This window comes from Artemia sp. Qi Xiang Cuo, chromosome 5, assembly GCF_049724085.1.
Source record: "Artemia sp. Qi Xiang Cuo chromosome 5, ASM4972408v1, whole genome shotgun sequence".
In the NCBI taxonomy this organism is placed as follows: Eukaryota; Metazoa; Arthropoda; class Branchiopoda; order Anostraca; family Artemiidae; genus Artemia; species Artemia sp. Qi Xiang Cuo.
The window spans coordinates 69637998-69654296 of record NC_142798.1 but is presented as its reverse complement, the minus strand read 5'-3'; the positions used below and the strand labels follow the sequence as shown (position 1 = coordinate 69654296).

The 16299-nt window shown below is 36.7% G+C and overlaps 1 protein-coding gene across 2 annotated transcripts in view; it reads left to right on the top strand.

Moving 5' to 3' along the window:
• Window positions 1-16299, top strand: part of LOC148952449 (protein FAM151B) — a 52920-nt gene that overhangs the window by 24500 nt on the left and 12121 nt on the right. For both annotated transcript variants that reach the window (XM_089089889.1, XM_089089888.1), the window contains exon 4: window positions 3724-3866. In XM_089089889.1, the coding sequence (XP_088946015.1) occupies window positions 3724-3866 (143 nt within the window). The remainder of the gene's footprint in view (window positions 1-3723; window positions 3867-16299) is intronic.

Here is a 16299-nt window from a genome sequence, read left to right as displayed (position 1 = left end):
GCTGTTGGGAGTGTTATTGCAGATTCAGAGTTGAGCCGGTCTGTGAGCACTGCTGTTGCAAGGGAAGACGAAATTCAGTCAGATAGCTCAACTGTTGTTGCTAGCTGTAGCAACAGTTTAGAAGGTGACGAAACGCCCTCAGTTACTTATGAAGCAGAATCACACGTTGGAACAGCTGCTGGAGCTAAGAAAACTACCACAAGGAAGCAAAATGGACAAAAAACTTATACCAAATCGGAATATTGACCTTGGGGGTAAACGTTACATCGGCAAAGGGCACACAGGGTAGCTTCGCTGTATTCTGTGTAATATCGACTTATGAGGTAGTAGTTGTCATATTAGGCGCCACCTAAGCAATTCTACTCATTTAAAAAAGGTGTCTGCAACACTTAGTACTGCTCCCGTGGTACAGTTCTCAATAGATAGTATGGAAAGAAATGTCAGGCTTCTAAAACGTCAGAAAATCAGGTAGGCCGAATGGAATTTAAGTAGAAGTCTGGCAAAGCATAACTTGGCAATCAATTTTATAAAAGAGCTTCCAGAAACCTTAAAGAGAGCATTTCCTGACTCAGAAATAGCAAAGGGTGTTCAGTGTGGTCGTACAAAAACTACACATTTGATTAATAAAATAATTGGAGAAGTAGCTTACGTGGACTTGTGCAACCTGATGAGAAAGAACTGTTTTTCGGTATTCATTGATGAAAGTGCTGATTCGAGTAATTCGTAAATCCTAGTTGTTGTTATTTGTCATGTCGATGAAGTGAAAGAAGCCAAGAATGGTGGATGGAAGAAAATTGTGAAGGACTCATTCTTGCAATTGATTGAAGTACTGCAGTGCACAGCTAAAGATCAATATACAGTATTAACAAAACTTCTGTTTAAAGAGAAAGGAGTGCCAAAACAGAATCTAATTGGTTTTCCATCTGATAATGCATCTGGGATTATGGGGGGACAAGGTGGTGTGCAAGCAAAGCTTTCGCTGGATTTACCAAACTTAGTTGTTCTTGGGTGCACATGCCACTCCATTCATTTGCGTGCCAGTGCAGAACCTACAGACGTCGAAGAATTCTGTCAAGACCTCTACAATTACATTGGCAGAAGCCCAAAAAGGGCTGGTAAGTTTGTCGAAATGCAGAAGTTCATGGGGCTTGACGAACACAAAAGCCTGGGCCCTGTCACAACTAGGTGGTTTTCCCGACTGCCAGTTATTATGCGTTATCTCGAACAATGGGATTGTTTGATACTTTTCTTTCGGAGTGAAATTTTTAAAGAAGGAAATAAGCCAGCCAAAGCCACAGCTATACTCGAAAAATTGCTGTCCCCTACATTCAAAGCTTATTTTGCTTTCTTCGCATATATCCTACCATTTGTTACTGGCCTTAATCGGTTGTTTTAGCCGGAGGATGCCCAAATTCACATATTGTACAGTCGAGTTTGTGAGCTGTATAAAGCGACTATCAACCATTTTATGAAGCGAAGCTACGTGGAGACGACAGAAACACCTTTGATACAGCTCAGGGATATGCAGCACTTTCGAGACATGAAAGAAGTAGACTGTGGCAGTCGTGTAGAGGTTACATTTATCAACAACAAAAATTCGTTATCAGCTGCAACTGCCTTCGAAACAGTGTGTACGGAATACATTCTAGAACTGAGCGACGAAATAAGGGAAACGTTTTTCAGTTCAAAATACTGGTCGGCTAAAAACTTAAACAGACTGGACCCAAAGATAGCTCTGTCTTCTGACCACTAAAACTTGAGGATTTTCCCACTACTCGTGCAGTTTCCAAATTTGGCAAAGGAGACTGATGTGGAAAATATTGCCTAAGAATGGAAAAGCCTTCCATTCTACGCTGATCTCAATAAATGTGCAGATTCTGACCCAGTTTATTTCTGGTTTAAAGTACTAGATCAATGTGATGGTCCTCAAGTCAAAAGTTTCCCATTCTTGGGTGAATTCATGATGAAAATGCTTATCCTACCACATTCTTCTGCTTGTACCGAGAGGACCTTTGCAACTATCAATTTAAACAAAATGAAGTTGAGAAATAAATTCGGCTTTACTATTCTTAATGATGTTCTGGGTGCTAAACGAGTCGTTACCAAGGACAGGACCCCTCCCCAACCCATGAGCATGGTGACACACCTCAACTGGCGAAATACTGGAAAAGGGTACAGAAAATTTGCAACTGTGAGTGCCGCCATGGCTTCTGATTCAGATAGTGATGGTCGGAACCTCAAATAGAAAGTTTATAAGGCCAATTCCAGTTTTAAAAATAAAAGGTGCCGTTATCTAGATGTTTAAGGTGATTTAAAAGATAGTGAAAGACATGTTCTTTATTGTACAATTGGTGCGGATTTGGCAAACTTGATCTTACAAGGTGAGTGAAAGATCTTTTAAAGGCATTTTGGAGAAAAATATTGTTTCAACATTAGAATCTCCAGTACGTGTTGGGCCGGACTATAACATCCAAAGTCACTTCTTTAATCAGTCTCAATTTAAACAGAATTTTTTCCTGTATTGTTTGTAGGCGGTAGCGTATATTAGGGGAGGGCTACAGGAGCGATCCTCCCCTCCATCGATAAAAGGGGAAAGGGGGATTTGTATGCAAACTATTAAATAGAAAACAGTTCCCAGCAACTGCTTTTGGGCAATATTCTGTAAGAATACAAGGTTAAAATTTGATTTTAGCTCCTGATTTGTATTGAAATTGTCATTAGGGAACAATTTTAGGGCGCTGCTAAAAACGGTCGTAAATGGCTGAAAAACAACGAATTTGTTTGACCTGTAGTAAAATGTTACTGCAGTAATGTGTGTTACTCCGAAAAATTTGTTCAAATACTTTCAGGAGTAGTGTATTGCATTAGAAGAGAAAGAAAAAAGAAGGAATGGAGAAAGAAAGTGAATAAAAATGTCTTATACAAAACTTTCCTAGATAGTATTGTACGTCACCGACGATCCGCGTGTTACGCTTCGCGTAACACGCGGAAAAAAATACAATTTTTTTTTGAAGGGTACAATAAATATTTTTTTTTGAATGGGATAGGTTACAATTTTTTTTGTCTTTGGTACATGTTTCGTGCAAATTATGGTACATTTTGTTTTGAAGTGTCGGCAACACTGCACCGTAACTCTTACACCGGGAAGATAACATAAATAGTATCTATATACACAGGAAATAATAGTTGTCCAATATAGATGGAAATTATAAGTTATCAGTTGCGTCAATTCAGGAAATTTAAAGGGGGGGGGGGGCAATTTTGTTGTTTTTAGATTTTTCAAAAAAAGGAACATTCAAAGTCTAGAGAGGAGGTACCAATAAACGGAGGTGGGTAGAAGCTCCTCCCTCCTTAAAGCTTCTCCCCCTCCTCAATTGACGGGTCTTTAGGCTATGCAAATATATAAATACAATATGCACAATGCCTGTATTATCTGTTTGTTCAATTTGATGAGTTTCTTCCCCCTGTTTTTGTGACACAGCATATTTGTTAAATTATAATTAGTCTATAAAATATCTGCTGATTTGAAACTTTCATTAAATTTATTGTTGTTGGCATTGCAATCAGACTGATCAACAGAACTATCATTGAAATTACGAGTGTGACATTGTGGTCGATTAGAAGGGGAGCTAATAACTATTTTGCTCAAGCAAGGGCTGTTTGATACCTTTGTTTGGTTTAAATTCTACATTTAAATACATAAATATTAATTCTTAATTTTAGAATGATGTAGAGTTATGGCTGAATGCTGACATCCTTCCAGGACCAAATAATAACCATAGCGATCCTGTTAGTGCCGAAGAATTTTTGTCAAGAACATCTTTCTATTTCCCTGAGGCAACTTTGTCGGTAGGATGGAAAACAGAGTAAGTTTTTTCCCTTTATAAAAGGAGGGGACCGGGCCGTTCAAGGGGAGGGGGTAATAGGGTATCTTCTCCAGGTGCCGTGGCTGGGGACGGGGGCCATGCCTTGGGGGTTGCTCACTTTGATCAAATTTTTTACTTAGAACAAATTTTTCACTTTTATTTTGCTTTTTTTGCTTATATTTGAGTTGGGAGGTGGCACTGTAATTAATTTTCCTCTGGGCACCACTAGTCTTAAGAACAGCTTTGGGAGGGGATGGAATATGGGTGAAAATGACAAACTAAATTTCACAGTATTAAAGTGGAATAGTAAAGTATTAAAGCCAATTATTTATTAAAAAGAAAAGCTAAGAGAAGTATATTCTTCCATACTATCTTTAATTATTAGGCTACTTTCATCATATGTGGAATTCTTCATTTGGTTAAGGGTCACTCTAAAGACGTTCTGAAAAAAAGCTTTATCAAACAGTTCGTGATCAGGAACTGTAAGTAAGGAGCGATACGGCTCAAAGGCATCCGAAACTCTAGGAAACACAGTCTTGATAACAATAGATACATCAAAAGAATTGAAGTTTTGATGTTCATTCAGAATATATTAAATTCATCAAGTCTAATGTTACCCATCAAAAGTTACGAGCCTGAGAAAATTTTCCCAATTTTCGAAAAAGGGGAAAACACAACCAACACATCAAGTCATCTAAATGAAAATCACACTATCAGATTCAGTATATCGGAGAACTTAACTGTAGAGGTTTCAATCTCTTTTATACAAAAATGTGGAATTTTGCATTTTTGGCCAGGAGAAAGATCGGATGCGCGTTTATTTGCTTTTGTTTTGTTTGTTTTCCCCAGGGGTGGTCGTATCGAACCACTAATCTTAGAAGATCAAAAGAGAGCTAATTTGATCGGAAATCAAAAGTTCTAGTGGCCTTTTTAAGTGACTAAAAACACTGAAGGGCAGATAGCCCCCCTTCTACGCCCCTTTTTTCCAAGGTCACACCATCAAAATTTTGAGATAGCAATTGTGTCCAGCATAGTCGAAATATCTAATAACTAGGTCTTTGAGGATGATTTGAACTCTAACAGTCCCCAGAGGAAGAGCTGCAAGCTATGAACTTTGTCCATTGTTTACATGTAGTATTGGTCACTAGGAAACATACAGACATTTTTCGAGGGGAGATTTTTCTGGTGACAAGGAGTTAATTGGGTGGATCTTCTCATGAAAGCACTGTTCGTGGGGAAAGGGAGTTTTTCAAAGGGGGAGCCAAACTTCCCGGTATTATTAAAAAAAATAACAGAAATTAAATTAAAGAAATAGTTCTTTTAACTGAAAGTAAAGAACAGCATTAAAACCTAAAAATTACAGAAATTATTACGTACACGAGGTTGGTTACCCCTCCTCAATATCTTGCTCTTTACGCTAAAGTTTGTTTTTTACTTTTAGAAAAAAGCTTATTATTCCAATTAAACGGCCCTTGGGTTTCAGGAGTCTTTTTTAAATAATAAGAGCAAAGAGTCAAACTTCAGCGTAAAGAGCGATGTATAGGAGAGAGGGAAACCGACCTCCTATACGTAATGATTTCTGTTCGTTAAGTTTTATTGTTGTTCCTTACCTTCAGTTGAAAACACTTTTTCTTTTAATTTAATAGAACCTGAATCCGTTGTTATATCATATGGTCCCCTTGTGTCTTAGACTTGCAGAGGAAAGAGTGTAAGCAGATTTTAGTTAAATAATTTTTATTTTCAATTGTCATCAGTCTATAGCCCGGCGATAACCTCTTAAAGGTGAGAAACAAACCATGGTCAAAGCAATTATTAATAGAACAAATATAAAAATAATAATAATAAATTATAATAATAATAAATAAATATAATAACAAATATAATAAAATATAAAAAATATAATAAAATATAATAAAATATATAAAATATAAAACAAATATAACAAAAATTCATAAATAATAAAAAAAATATTTTTTATTTCATCGTAAACACTTTTTTTTATTGCTAAAAGTGAAATTTTTTATTGTTTAGGATGCAATTCTCCTACTAATATATACTATATTTAGTAAGAGTGATTGAATAGGGATTTAAGTGGTATTACCTTATTAGTTATTGCTGTAACTAGTTCTGAAAATCATGTAAATCCGTGATTTCCAACATGGGGCAAAGACCCCACTTGTGGAGCATAGCCATATTTGGTGAGTCATGGGGAAGATTCGCACCTTTTGGCTCACTACATTAGAGCATGAATATAAAAAACAAAAAAAAAAAAACGCATTAATAACGTAGGATACAAATACCTTTAAAGAGCAAAAAAAAAAAAAAAAAAACATTAAAGTGTTGACGTTACACATTGTAAAAAAGGTGTTGTATTTAGACAATAATTTTCATTGATATAGAATTTGTCTAGAAGACGAGCCAAAAAACACTCCAAGCTAATGACCTTTTAAGCTTCCTTCAGGTAAATACATGCAACATTTTGAGCAACAAAACTTAAATACAACAAAAGGGACATCAAGATATATACCAAAATATATATATACCAAATATATATATACAAAAATATATAGACAAAGATATATACCAAATATATATACCAAAGTGGAACATGACCCAAAACCGGCTGGGAATCACTGACTTAGATGATCAAATATGTTACCTATTCCATGTCTCTCGCTTTCTGTATGAGTTTGACTGACTGTTGAACACATAAGATGAAGTTTTTGATGGAGTTGAAAATACTGTATTCTTTCATTCCTTAGGGGACAAGGATATGGTTGCGTTTTCTGTGGCGTAATTACTTCATCAAAAGTTGGAGAGACTACTCACAAATCGGACAGAGTGTTTACAAATTTAAAAACCCTGCTATTTTACAATAATAACTTATAAACCTTGCTACTTGTTTAAATATACAATTATAAACTACTTACTTGTTTAAAGACTACCTTACATTATTTTAGGTTATATCACCTAAAATGAAAGTATGTGATTTAGCTATACGCCATATAGATTTATCTAGATGGCGTATATACTGTATATACTGGATTTTCGGTATATACTTTCGGTATTTTCGGATTTTCGATATATACTGGTATAAAAACACAAAATACATCAATGATTACACACTAATGGACAGGCCAATATAGTCAAAACCAGCAATAATACCTCTAAGATAACCACCTCTATCCGCTTTCTCAAAAAGGAAATCTTAGATTCATTGTTGACAACAAATTGAAATTTAGGACCAAAGCCGTATTTAGGCAAGGGGTTAGAGGGCTTGAACCCCCCCCCATTGGAAATGTTTATTCGACTCGTAAAAATGTAATAAAAATAGAGGTACTTGTCGGTTATTGGAAGCATGCAACCAAAAAGCGAAGTTAGGTTAATCCTAATGAAAAATAACGAAACATGATGATAAAATAATACTTATAAATAAAATAATAACAAACAATGGTCATAAAATAATACTTCAGAAACAAAATTATGGAAACCTAACCCAACGTAACCTATCCTAGCCTTAATGCCCCCCCCACCCTTAGTGTGCAATTATATGGCCCACATTATACAAGTCCAATGCACTCTGTCTAAGTTCAATGCATTGTATCATCCATCAATTGTTTTTTTTTTAGCTATAAAACCGGTTTTCTGAGATGTTAATGTGTTTCCAATAACCGAAAAGTACCAAAAGGGATAAAAACATATTTTTGATGCGTTCTCTATGTTTTTTTTTTGCGTTTTTCTATTGTGGAAAAGATTTTGAATGACTTATGCAAAATAAATGGCAATAAATGGTATGCTTGGCAAAATAAAGGGATGGTTCAATAAGACTGGCCTAGGAAGATTTTATAGCTCTATCTTTGGGGCCCACAGATTTTTGTTACGTAAACCTAGAAGTTATTTACGCCAATTTTCCAATGCTGTGTTCACAACCCGTATATTTTTTGTTCCACCAATTTAGAACTTTTTTTCTTTCTTTTTTTAACAAGACTAAAATCACTTAAATCGATATACTGTTCTTCAGATACTGCGGGTTCCAGGGCCGTATCCAGGATTTTTTTCGGAAGGGTTTTTACTAAAAAAAAATAGGGGGGGGGGAGTTTACACAAAAAAAAACTAAAAAAACCATACAAAATTTGTTTATGTCCATTTTTGTTACGTTTTTACAAGCCAGACAAACATTTCGAGGGGGGTTCAAACCCCCCCCCCCCCTGGATACGGCCTTGGCGAGTACTTTTTTGGTTTCCCAAAATTTAGTGTTACAAAGGTGAAGCCAAGTTTTGCGCTCAAGAGAAATCTGACTTGTCTACCCGTGAAAAAATCTAATGTCGCTTATGTTTAAATGTTCTCCGGAGCACTTGCATCTCGGTCCAGCTTTGTATAATGGTTGAGATAGGGAATGATCATACTGTATTATGTTTATGTACAGTGGTTTCCCCTGTGAATTAGCAATATTTAATCATTAAGAAATACAGATTATTTGATGTAAGACAGAAAATGTATCATCAACTTTTGATAAATTTCCTTAACCGTAGAGAATCTACTATTGATTTTTCTGAAAATTTTAATGCAAATAGTGCTGGTCGAAAGGTCACCGAATTTCAGAAATAACGTACATTATGCAGCATGTGTCAAGTCTCATGGAAAGTTGCAGGGACTGGGCCACGTTTGGGAGTACTATGCAGTGAACCTGGAATTCCAATTTGTCCACTGGGTTGTGAAAAGTGGGAGATCCGTCAGTGCTGATTATCATTAGAGGTGTTTTTACTTTCTTGTCCACATGTTACATTTTTGTTTGCATAATTTGCAAAATCCTTTTTCACTTAATATATGCTGGTAATTTTTTGTTCAATATCGTCTGTTGGTGGGGCAGAAAGGGTACATTTGTTCTGGCTTTAGATTTTGGAGAATACCTTTAAGGTATTTTAATTAAAAGATTGCTTCTTTTTCGGTATTTGCATTGAGACATTTGAAAAAGAGACAGAATTACCCCCACCTCCCTTTTTTTGAAAATTAGATTATGACCCTCCTCCTTTCCTGAATGTTTATGATTGACGACACTGGATCTTTTCTATTTGTAGTATTATGTTTTTTTGTGTGCTGTTGTGTATTTTCTTTTCCTTTAGTTGCTCCTTTATCATTATTTTTAATGTTTTGTAAAGAAAGTAAAACTAAATTATTGTTATTATTAATGTTATTATTATTATATTATAAATATTATTATTATTATTATTATCATTATTATTATTATTATTAATATACTCGTTCTGCTGTGTTGCTAACTATTAATCAGAAGATGTCTTTGCCTGAAATTAGTAGAACTGAGGTCCTGAACGTGTATAGACTTAGACTGAATAATGCTGCTACAACTGATTCAACTTAGGCGGTTCCATCTGCTCCCAGGGCCGCTCCGATAATTGTGAAGTTTTCGAGCAAAGGCGTTGCTTGTAAAGTTTTCAAGACCAAAGCCAAGTTGGCCTATAGCGGTATTTTCGTTGCGGAGTCTCTGACCAAGCAGAGCCGAGATATTCTTTATGCGGCGAAAGACAAATTCGGTCAGCGGAATGCTTGGGCTGATCAGGGTCAAATATTCGCGAAGCCTAGTGACGGGACTACAATAAAAAAGATACGGTCTCTCGCTGACTGTATCTAGTTTTTTTTTTTGCTTGTTTGTTTGTTGTTTTTTGTTTTTATTCAGGATGATTGTATCCAAGAGTTACTTTCTCATAGATTGTTTGTTTATTTTCTATTTTTTTTGTTTTTTTTTTCTACAAAATGAGTCGCTAGTTTCTGGTTTATTTTTCCTTTCCTGTTTTTTTAATCTTTTTTGTATTATTTTTCCCAAAAATGTTGTTTGTTTCTATTTATTTTTGGGTGCGCTTTTCAGTATTTTTTTTCTTTTTATTACTTCGGTTGTGTCGTTTTTTGATGGTTCTGTCTGAATCATGGCAGTTTAGCCTGGAAAATTATTTATCGAGAGGAGTTGCTGGTTATGATGACTGGCCATTATCAAATCTGAAGCCTGTGAGAAGTAGTACATTTATCCGGTCACTGCAAAGTTTTCTGGCACAACAAAGTGACTCGTGCTTTCGACTAGGTTCGTGGAAGGTACATATTACGACGAGTTATCAGAATATCCTCCAGCTATTAGACGATTTTTCGTCGAAGTTTGATATAATTAGAGTTTGTGAATCATTTCTAAGTACAGACCATTCTCTTTTGCTTTATTAGTTTCCAGGGTATAATGTCCGTGTGAAGTACCGAGCTTCGATGAGCCGTGGTGGGAATGCATCTTGGGGAAAAGACGGAATTGGGTATGGAGTACGGGATTACCTTAGTGTTTGGAATGAAGATAAGGTAGAAATTTTTTCAATAGAGGTTGAATTAAATGGTAAAAATAATATTATTAGTACGGTGTATAGGCCACCCATTGCTCACTTGGATGATTTTATCGAAGGATTTAATGAGCTGCTTGCTAAACTACCCCCAGGCTGTAGCCATAATGTGATGGGCGATTTCAATTTTAACCTTCTTGATTTGTCTGGAATAAACGGTGATTTCTTAAATTTTATGATTTCGAGTGATTTGTATCCCCTCGGGTCTGCGCCAACCAGAATAACTTCACAAAGTAAATCATTAATCGACAATACTTTTGTCCGATCGAATGATCTTCACAAGAGCTTGATTGATGTGATAGTTTTCCCGGGATCTGACCATCTTCCGGTCATAGCTACAATTAATCACCCTGTGAAAAAAAAATGCGAAATAAGAAGGTCGTAACTAGAGTAATGAAAAAAGAAAATCTCCAAAAATTTCCAGAAGAGATTAGTATTGTTGAATGGAGCCCAGTTCTTGAAGAAAAAGAATGCCCTTCTAAAGCATTAGATAGCCTTATGTCAACCATTTTACCTATTTATGAAAGAACATGCCCTTTAAAGGCTTTAAAGTCGAAAAAACTTATTCCACGAAAGCCATGGATATCGATGGAAATAATTGACGAAATAGAACTGAGAAATAGGCTATATGAGAAATATTTGGATGTTCGGAGCGATGAATCATTTGACCTATTTAAAACACAGAGAAATTTAGTAAATAAGCTCCGACAAAAAGCAATCTCTGAATTTTATAGCCGCAAATTTGAGGATAGTAAAGGAAACATGAAAGATACATGGAGGGCAATAAATGATCTTGTTAGTGGCAAGGGAGATAAGAGTAGTGAAGAAGTATGTTTAAGTGGATGTGACAGTGATGATAAAGGTACAATAGTAAATAAACTTGGTTAATTTTTCTGTAAAATTGGACCTGAAGTGCAAACTAGTGTTTATAATCAGTACCTGGAAATGCAGTGTAATAATATTCGTGATGAAAGAGGGGAACCTTTGGAAATGAGTTTTAGTTTGTGTACCGGGGAAGAAGTGATTGTAAAGTCACTGAAGTCTAATTCAGCTGGAGCTGATGGTTTGTTCCTTCGAGGGCTAAAAGCGATTTTAGGTTACATACTACCCTGTCTGGTTTTTATTTTAAACCTTTCTCTAGAAAAGGGTAAGTTCCCTGAAGATCTTAGAGTTGCAAAGTTCAGACCCCTCCATAATGGTGGCTGCAAAAGTCATATTGAAAATTGGAGACCGATATCGATTTTACCTCTTTTTTAAAAAATATTAGAAAAAGTCGTCCAAAAACGCCTCTACGATTTTCTCCAGGTGAATAATTTACTCAGTGAGACTCAATTTGGATTCCGTAAGGGACAGTCCATAACGCATGTCTTGCATCATTGGTGGAGTGCGTTAGCAGTGCGTCGGATAAAGGCTATTTGCTTATGTCGATTTTCATTGATATTAGAAAGGCATTCGATACCGTAGATTTGAAGATCTTGCTTGACAGACTGAAGTGTATGGGAATTCGTGGCACCTCCCTTCAGTGGTTGGATAGTTATCTTCATGGAAGAATCCTGCGTGTAGTTCAAAAGGATGTGGGTTCGTCTGCTTATCCATTAAAATATGGAGTACCGCAAGGTTCGGTTTTAGGTCTCCTGCTTTATCTTTTGTACATCGACATGGTGCGCTTTTATCTTCAAGACGTCTGTGTTACTACATTAGCTGATGATACAGCTTTGACAGTGTGTGCGAAATCAATTAAAGAGCTGGTGTTGAAAGCTCTTGATGTGCTAAGAAGACTGGAGATTTTTATGATTTTCAGTTTACTGTGTTTCAACGTGAAAAAACTTTCCTAATGACTTTCTGCAGAGTAGGCACACCTGTTGACGCTAGTGGTCTAGTTATGCTGTCTGGGAAGCCGATAGAGCAAGTTAATAGTGTACGTTACCTGGGATTTTTCATAGACTCAAACATTTCATGGAAGCATCATAATGATTTTATTTCTGCCAAAATTGCAAAAGGAATTGGGATGCTCCGTAGACCTCAGCATTTTTTGCCAAAGTGGATTCTACTGTTGATTTACCACTCCATTGTTGATACATACATATCATACGGCTGTCTGATCTGGAGCAGCAATTGTTACAGCAACTTCAAAAGAGTTCAAATCATGGGCAGCGCGCTAGCGCTGCCTAAGTAAAGAACGATGTGGCCACAATGTGTTTTTTTTTCTTCTTTCTTCGACAGGCACTTCGTATCGAAGGGGATGTCGTAGGAACTTTGAGAAGGGCTAATTCTAGTGAAAATTGAGGAGGCTAGTGCCCTTTTTAATAGTCAAAAGCACTTAGAGGGCAACTAGCTCCCCCCCACGCCCCTCATTCCCCCAAACACATCCAATCAAAATTTTGAGATAGCCATTTTGTTCAGCGTAGTTGATTTCCAGATAGCAAATATCTTTTTGAGGAGAACACTCACCCACAACCCTCGAGGCAAGGGTTTTAAGTTAAGCCCCCCAACTTATGTTAATTTATGCTCGTTTTGAGTTTAACTCGGTTATTTATTGTAATTTCTGTTCGTTTTGGGTTTCATTTATTTATTGATGCTGATTTGTGGTAGTTTCACGCTTGGTAGATTATTTGATTTTATTTTTGCTAATTTTTTGTTTAATGGAGTTCTTTAATTTTCTTTGAAAAACTTATTTTGTGGAATTTTTTTTTTAATTAATTCTTCAAAACAAAGCAGTGAGGATTATAGGCAACTATGTGAAATATGTGAACGATACAAGCGTTTGCTTTAGGGCTTTAAGTTTGCTCAACGTGGGTCAACTACTTGACTATCAAGCAGCAATTTTTTTTCTTTCAGTGCGTGCATAATCTAGTCCAAAGTATTTTTCGTGATATTTACCGTGCTAACTGTGATATTTATGCATATGATACGAGGAACATTGAAAATTTGGTGGTTGATCTTAGAAGTAGCGTGAGATCAGGATTCCGACTGCAGTTTCTTGGAACTGCCCTCATTCGTTACCAGTGAGCATTAGGGCGGCTGAACATCTTTTGGATTTTAAGAGAAAGGTAAAAGAGTATTTATTAAAAAATGGTCAATAAATGTGTGAATTTAATTTATTATCATTAATATTATTTATTTATTTTTTAATGAGGAAGGGGTGGTTGGGAGGTTTGGGTTGTTGGGGTAGCAGGGAGTAACGGGTGGATGGGAGTGGTAGGGAGGAAAGGGTGGATGGTGTGGTAGGGGTAATGGAGATGGTAGGGAGGAAAGGTTGGATGGGAGGTCCTAGGGTAGGGAGGAATTCCCCTCAACCCAATTTTTAGTTTATTTAGCTGTTGTTTGTTCCTGTGTCTTTTAAATGGCTAGCCGTTTTACCGCACGCCAGCAAAAACTTAGGTTTGTTCATTAGTGTAGTAGTTGTAAATTGTGATGTGTTATAATCGTATTTATTAATAAAATAAAGTAATAAAAAGTATTATTATTATTGTTATTACTATTGTAAACCACTTTTTAATTCTTTATTTGTATGCCTTTTATATTGGCAGATGTAATGGTTTACGTAAATTCCAAAGATAGACGATGAATGTTGGTACATGGTCTTTATTAAATAACGTGAGAATACACATAGAGAAAATAAGGTAGCACAAGAACAACTAACTACGACGAAGCCTTTAGAAATGAACCAAGAATATAACTTTTCTGGAACGGAAGTTCCAGGCCTGGGAACGAGCCCTTTCCCACGACTAGCTTTAGTCCTAAGAGCCCCCCCCTGGAACGCTCTCGTTGACACATAAATGCCCAAATGACTAAGAAATGAGACACCCGGAGAAGCTTCTTGAATTGATGTTCTACATACTTTACAGATTCTCCCCCTGTTTTAAGTTAAATTTCCCAAATTTGGCTTATCCCCTTCTTATTAAACCCTCAAACTTTAATTGAATTCAAAACATTCCCTTCCCAAATTATTCACTTCTCACCTACTAACATTCTACAGCATAAGCTAGTAAACAATTACATAATATAAACACTACACAATACTTGCATAAGTAAACACTTACATAGTATAAACGAACCACACTAACAACAGTAGTCGGAAACTGGATATTTTAACACTTCACTTTTCTCTGTATACTTTAAAATAGACTGGTTCCCCATACCGCTGAATTTGAGAAGACAAGGAAAGTTGGGATTATGTATAAACTTCGGATTAGGGCAAAAGGAAGGAACGAGAAAGGCTAATTAATCCTGAAAATACCAGCGACAAATAAATGTAATTGCATAAACTTATAAATAATGGAATAGATATTTCAATTATTGCAATTTGATTGGCTTACCATGCTGCAATGACGTCAAGATATTGTTACCAATAAAATCCTCGGGGTTTTATTGCTATGGAACGCCTCGGTTTTGACCCATTTGGTTTTGCTCTACTAACTTGTGGTTCGACAAATGGCAGTACTACTGTTGATATCTCTACATAACTATTAGCGCTACGCATTAAAACCATCCCGTGAGGCATCAACCTCATTCCAATGGACCTCAAAACCAGCCCCCTTTCCACCGTTTTTTTTCTCGTCCCACGGGACCTCAAAACCAGCTCCCTTTTCCTGGGTAGCCAAACCGCCCTGCGAGGCATCAGTACCATCTCGTAGTGCAGCAAAACCATCCCGTGAGGCATCAGTACCATCCCACAGGACCTCAAAACCAGCCCCCTTTCCACCGTTTTTTTCTCGTCCCACGGGACCTCAAAACCAGCCCCCTTTCCGTGGGTAGCCAAACCGCCCTGCGAGGCATCAGTACCATCTCACAGTGCAACAAAAAAAACCATCCCGTGAGGAATCATTACCCTCCCACTGGACCTCAAAACCAGCTCCCTTTTCCTGGTTAGCCAAACCGCCCTGCGAGGCATCATTACCATCTCGCAGTGCAACAAAAAAAACATCCTGTGAGGAATCAGTACCATCCCACGGGACCCCAAAACCAGCTCTTTCCATGGGTAGCCAAACCACCCTGCGAGGCATCAGTACCATCTCTTAGTGCCTTCCCACTATCATTGAGTCCAAATTTCACCCTCGTCAGCGCAGAAAGAAATTCATCGGAAGAAGAAGACGTCTCTCCTTCCCCCACTATCTGTTCTGTCTGTTCATATTGTTTTGCAACCTTGTACGCATCACCTAAACAAAAAAAAATTCTGCACTATTTTCTAACAAATACCGTTTGTAGGACGGTCTGATCCCCTCCTTGAATAAATTAAGAGCAAATCTTCCAAGGACTACACCATCATCCCTGGCTTCTAAGGACACTCTACATGACCTTCTTAACTTTTGCATCCTTCTATAGAATAGATATACCCTTTCATCCTTAAATTTGAGCCCTACAAACTCTGCAACCATTTTGCCTAGTATTTTGCCTGGGGCATATGCTACAAGTAATCCACGTTTTAAACTTGACAAATTTATAATCGAGGGGAGTCAAATAAAAGAAATGGAAATATGCCATTTATCCTCCACCGTTTTACAAAATCAAAAGCAACCTTTTGTTATATCCAGATTCCTCCATATCAAATATAGAAATAATAACTTACATATTGATATCAAAATTTGAAAAAGCAATTACTCTACAAATTTAAATGTTGTTTTTAAAAACAATTCTTTTTTATTACGGACACTAGATTTTGGGCAATAAACTTCAGTTCTAAAGGCAAGGGTCTAATAAAATTTACTGGGTTGTTTAGCCGTTTAGCACTTACGAAAGATCGGCTGTCCCAAATCCAATTGCAGTTGGTCTCAATAAAAACACTAGCATCAAATGGAGTCACAATTGAGAAATAATTCTCGATTATCGAATTCAAAATGTTAAATTTTGTTTGGAAACTGTCAAATATAGATCACACGTCGACTGTATAAAATCAGGTAAAAAAAAACCACCAAACGTAGAATGGCTAAGTGCAGGTAGCAATCAACCGGAGACTCTCAGTTGTAGAAATTTGAATTAGTAGGTAGAAGCTATCGCGAGGAAATCCATATTAGGCATTGTGTAACAGCCTATTTTTAAAT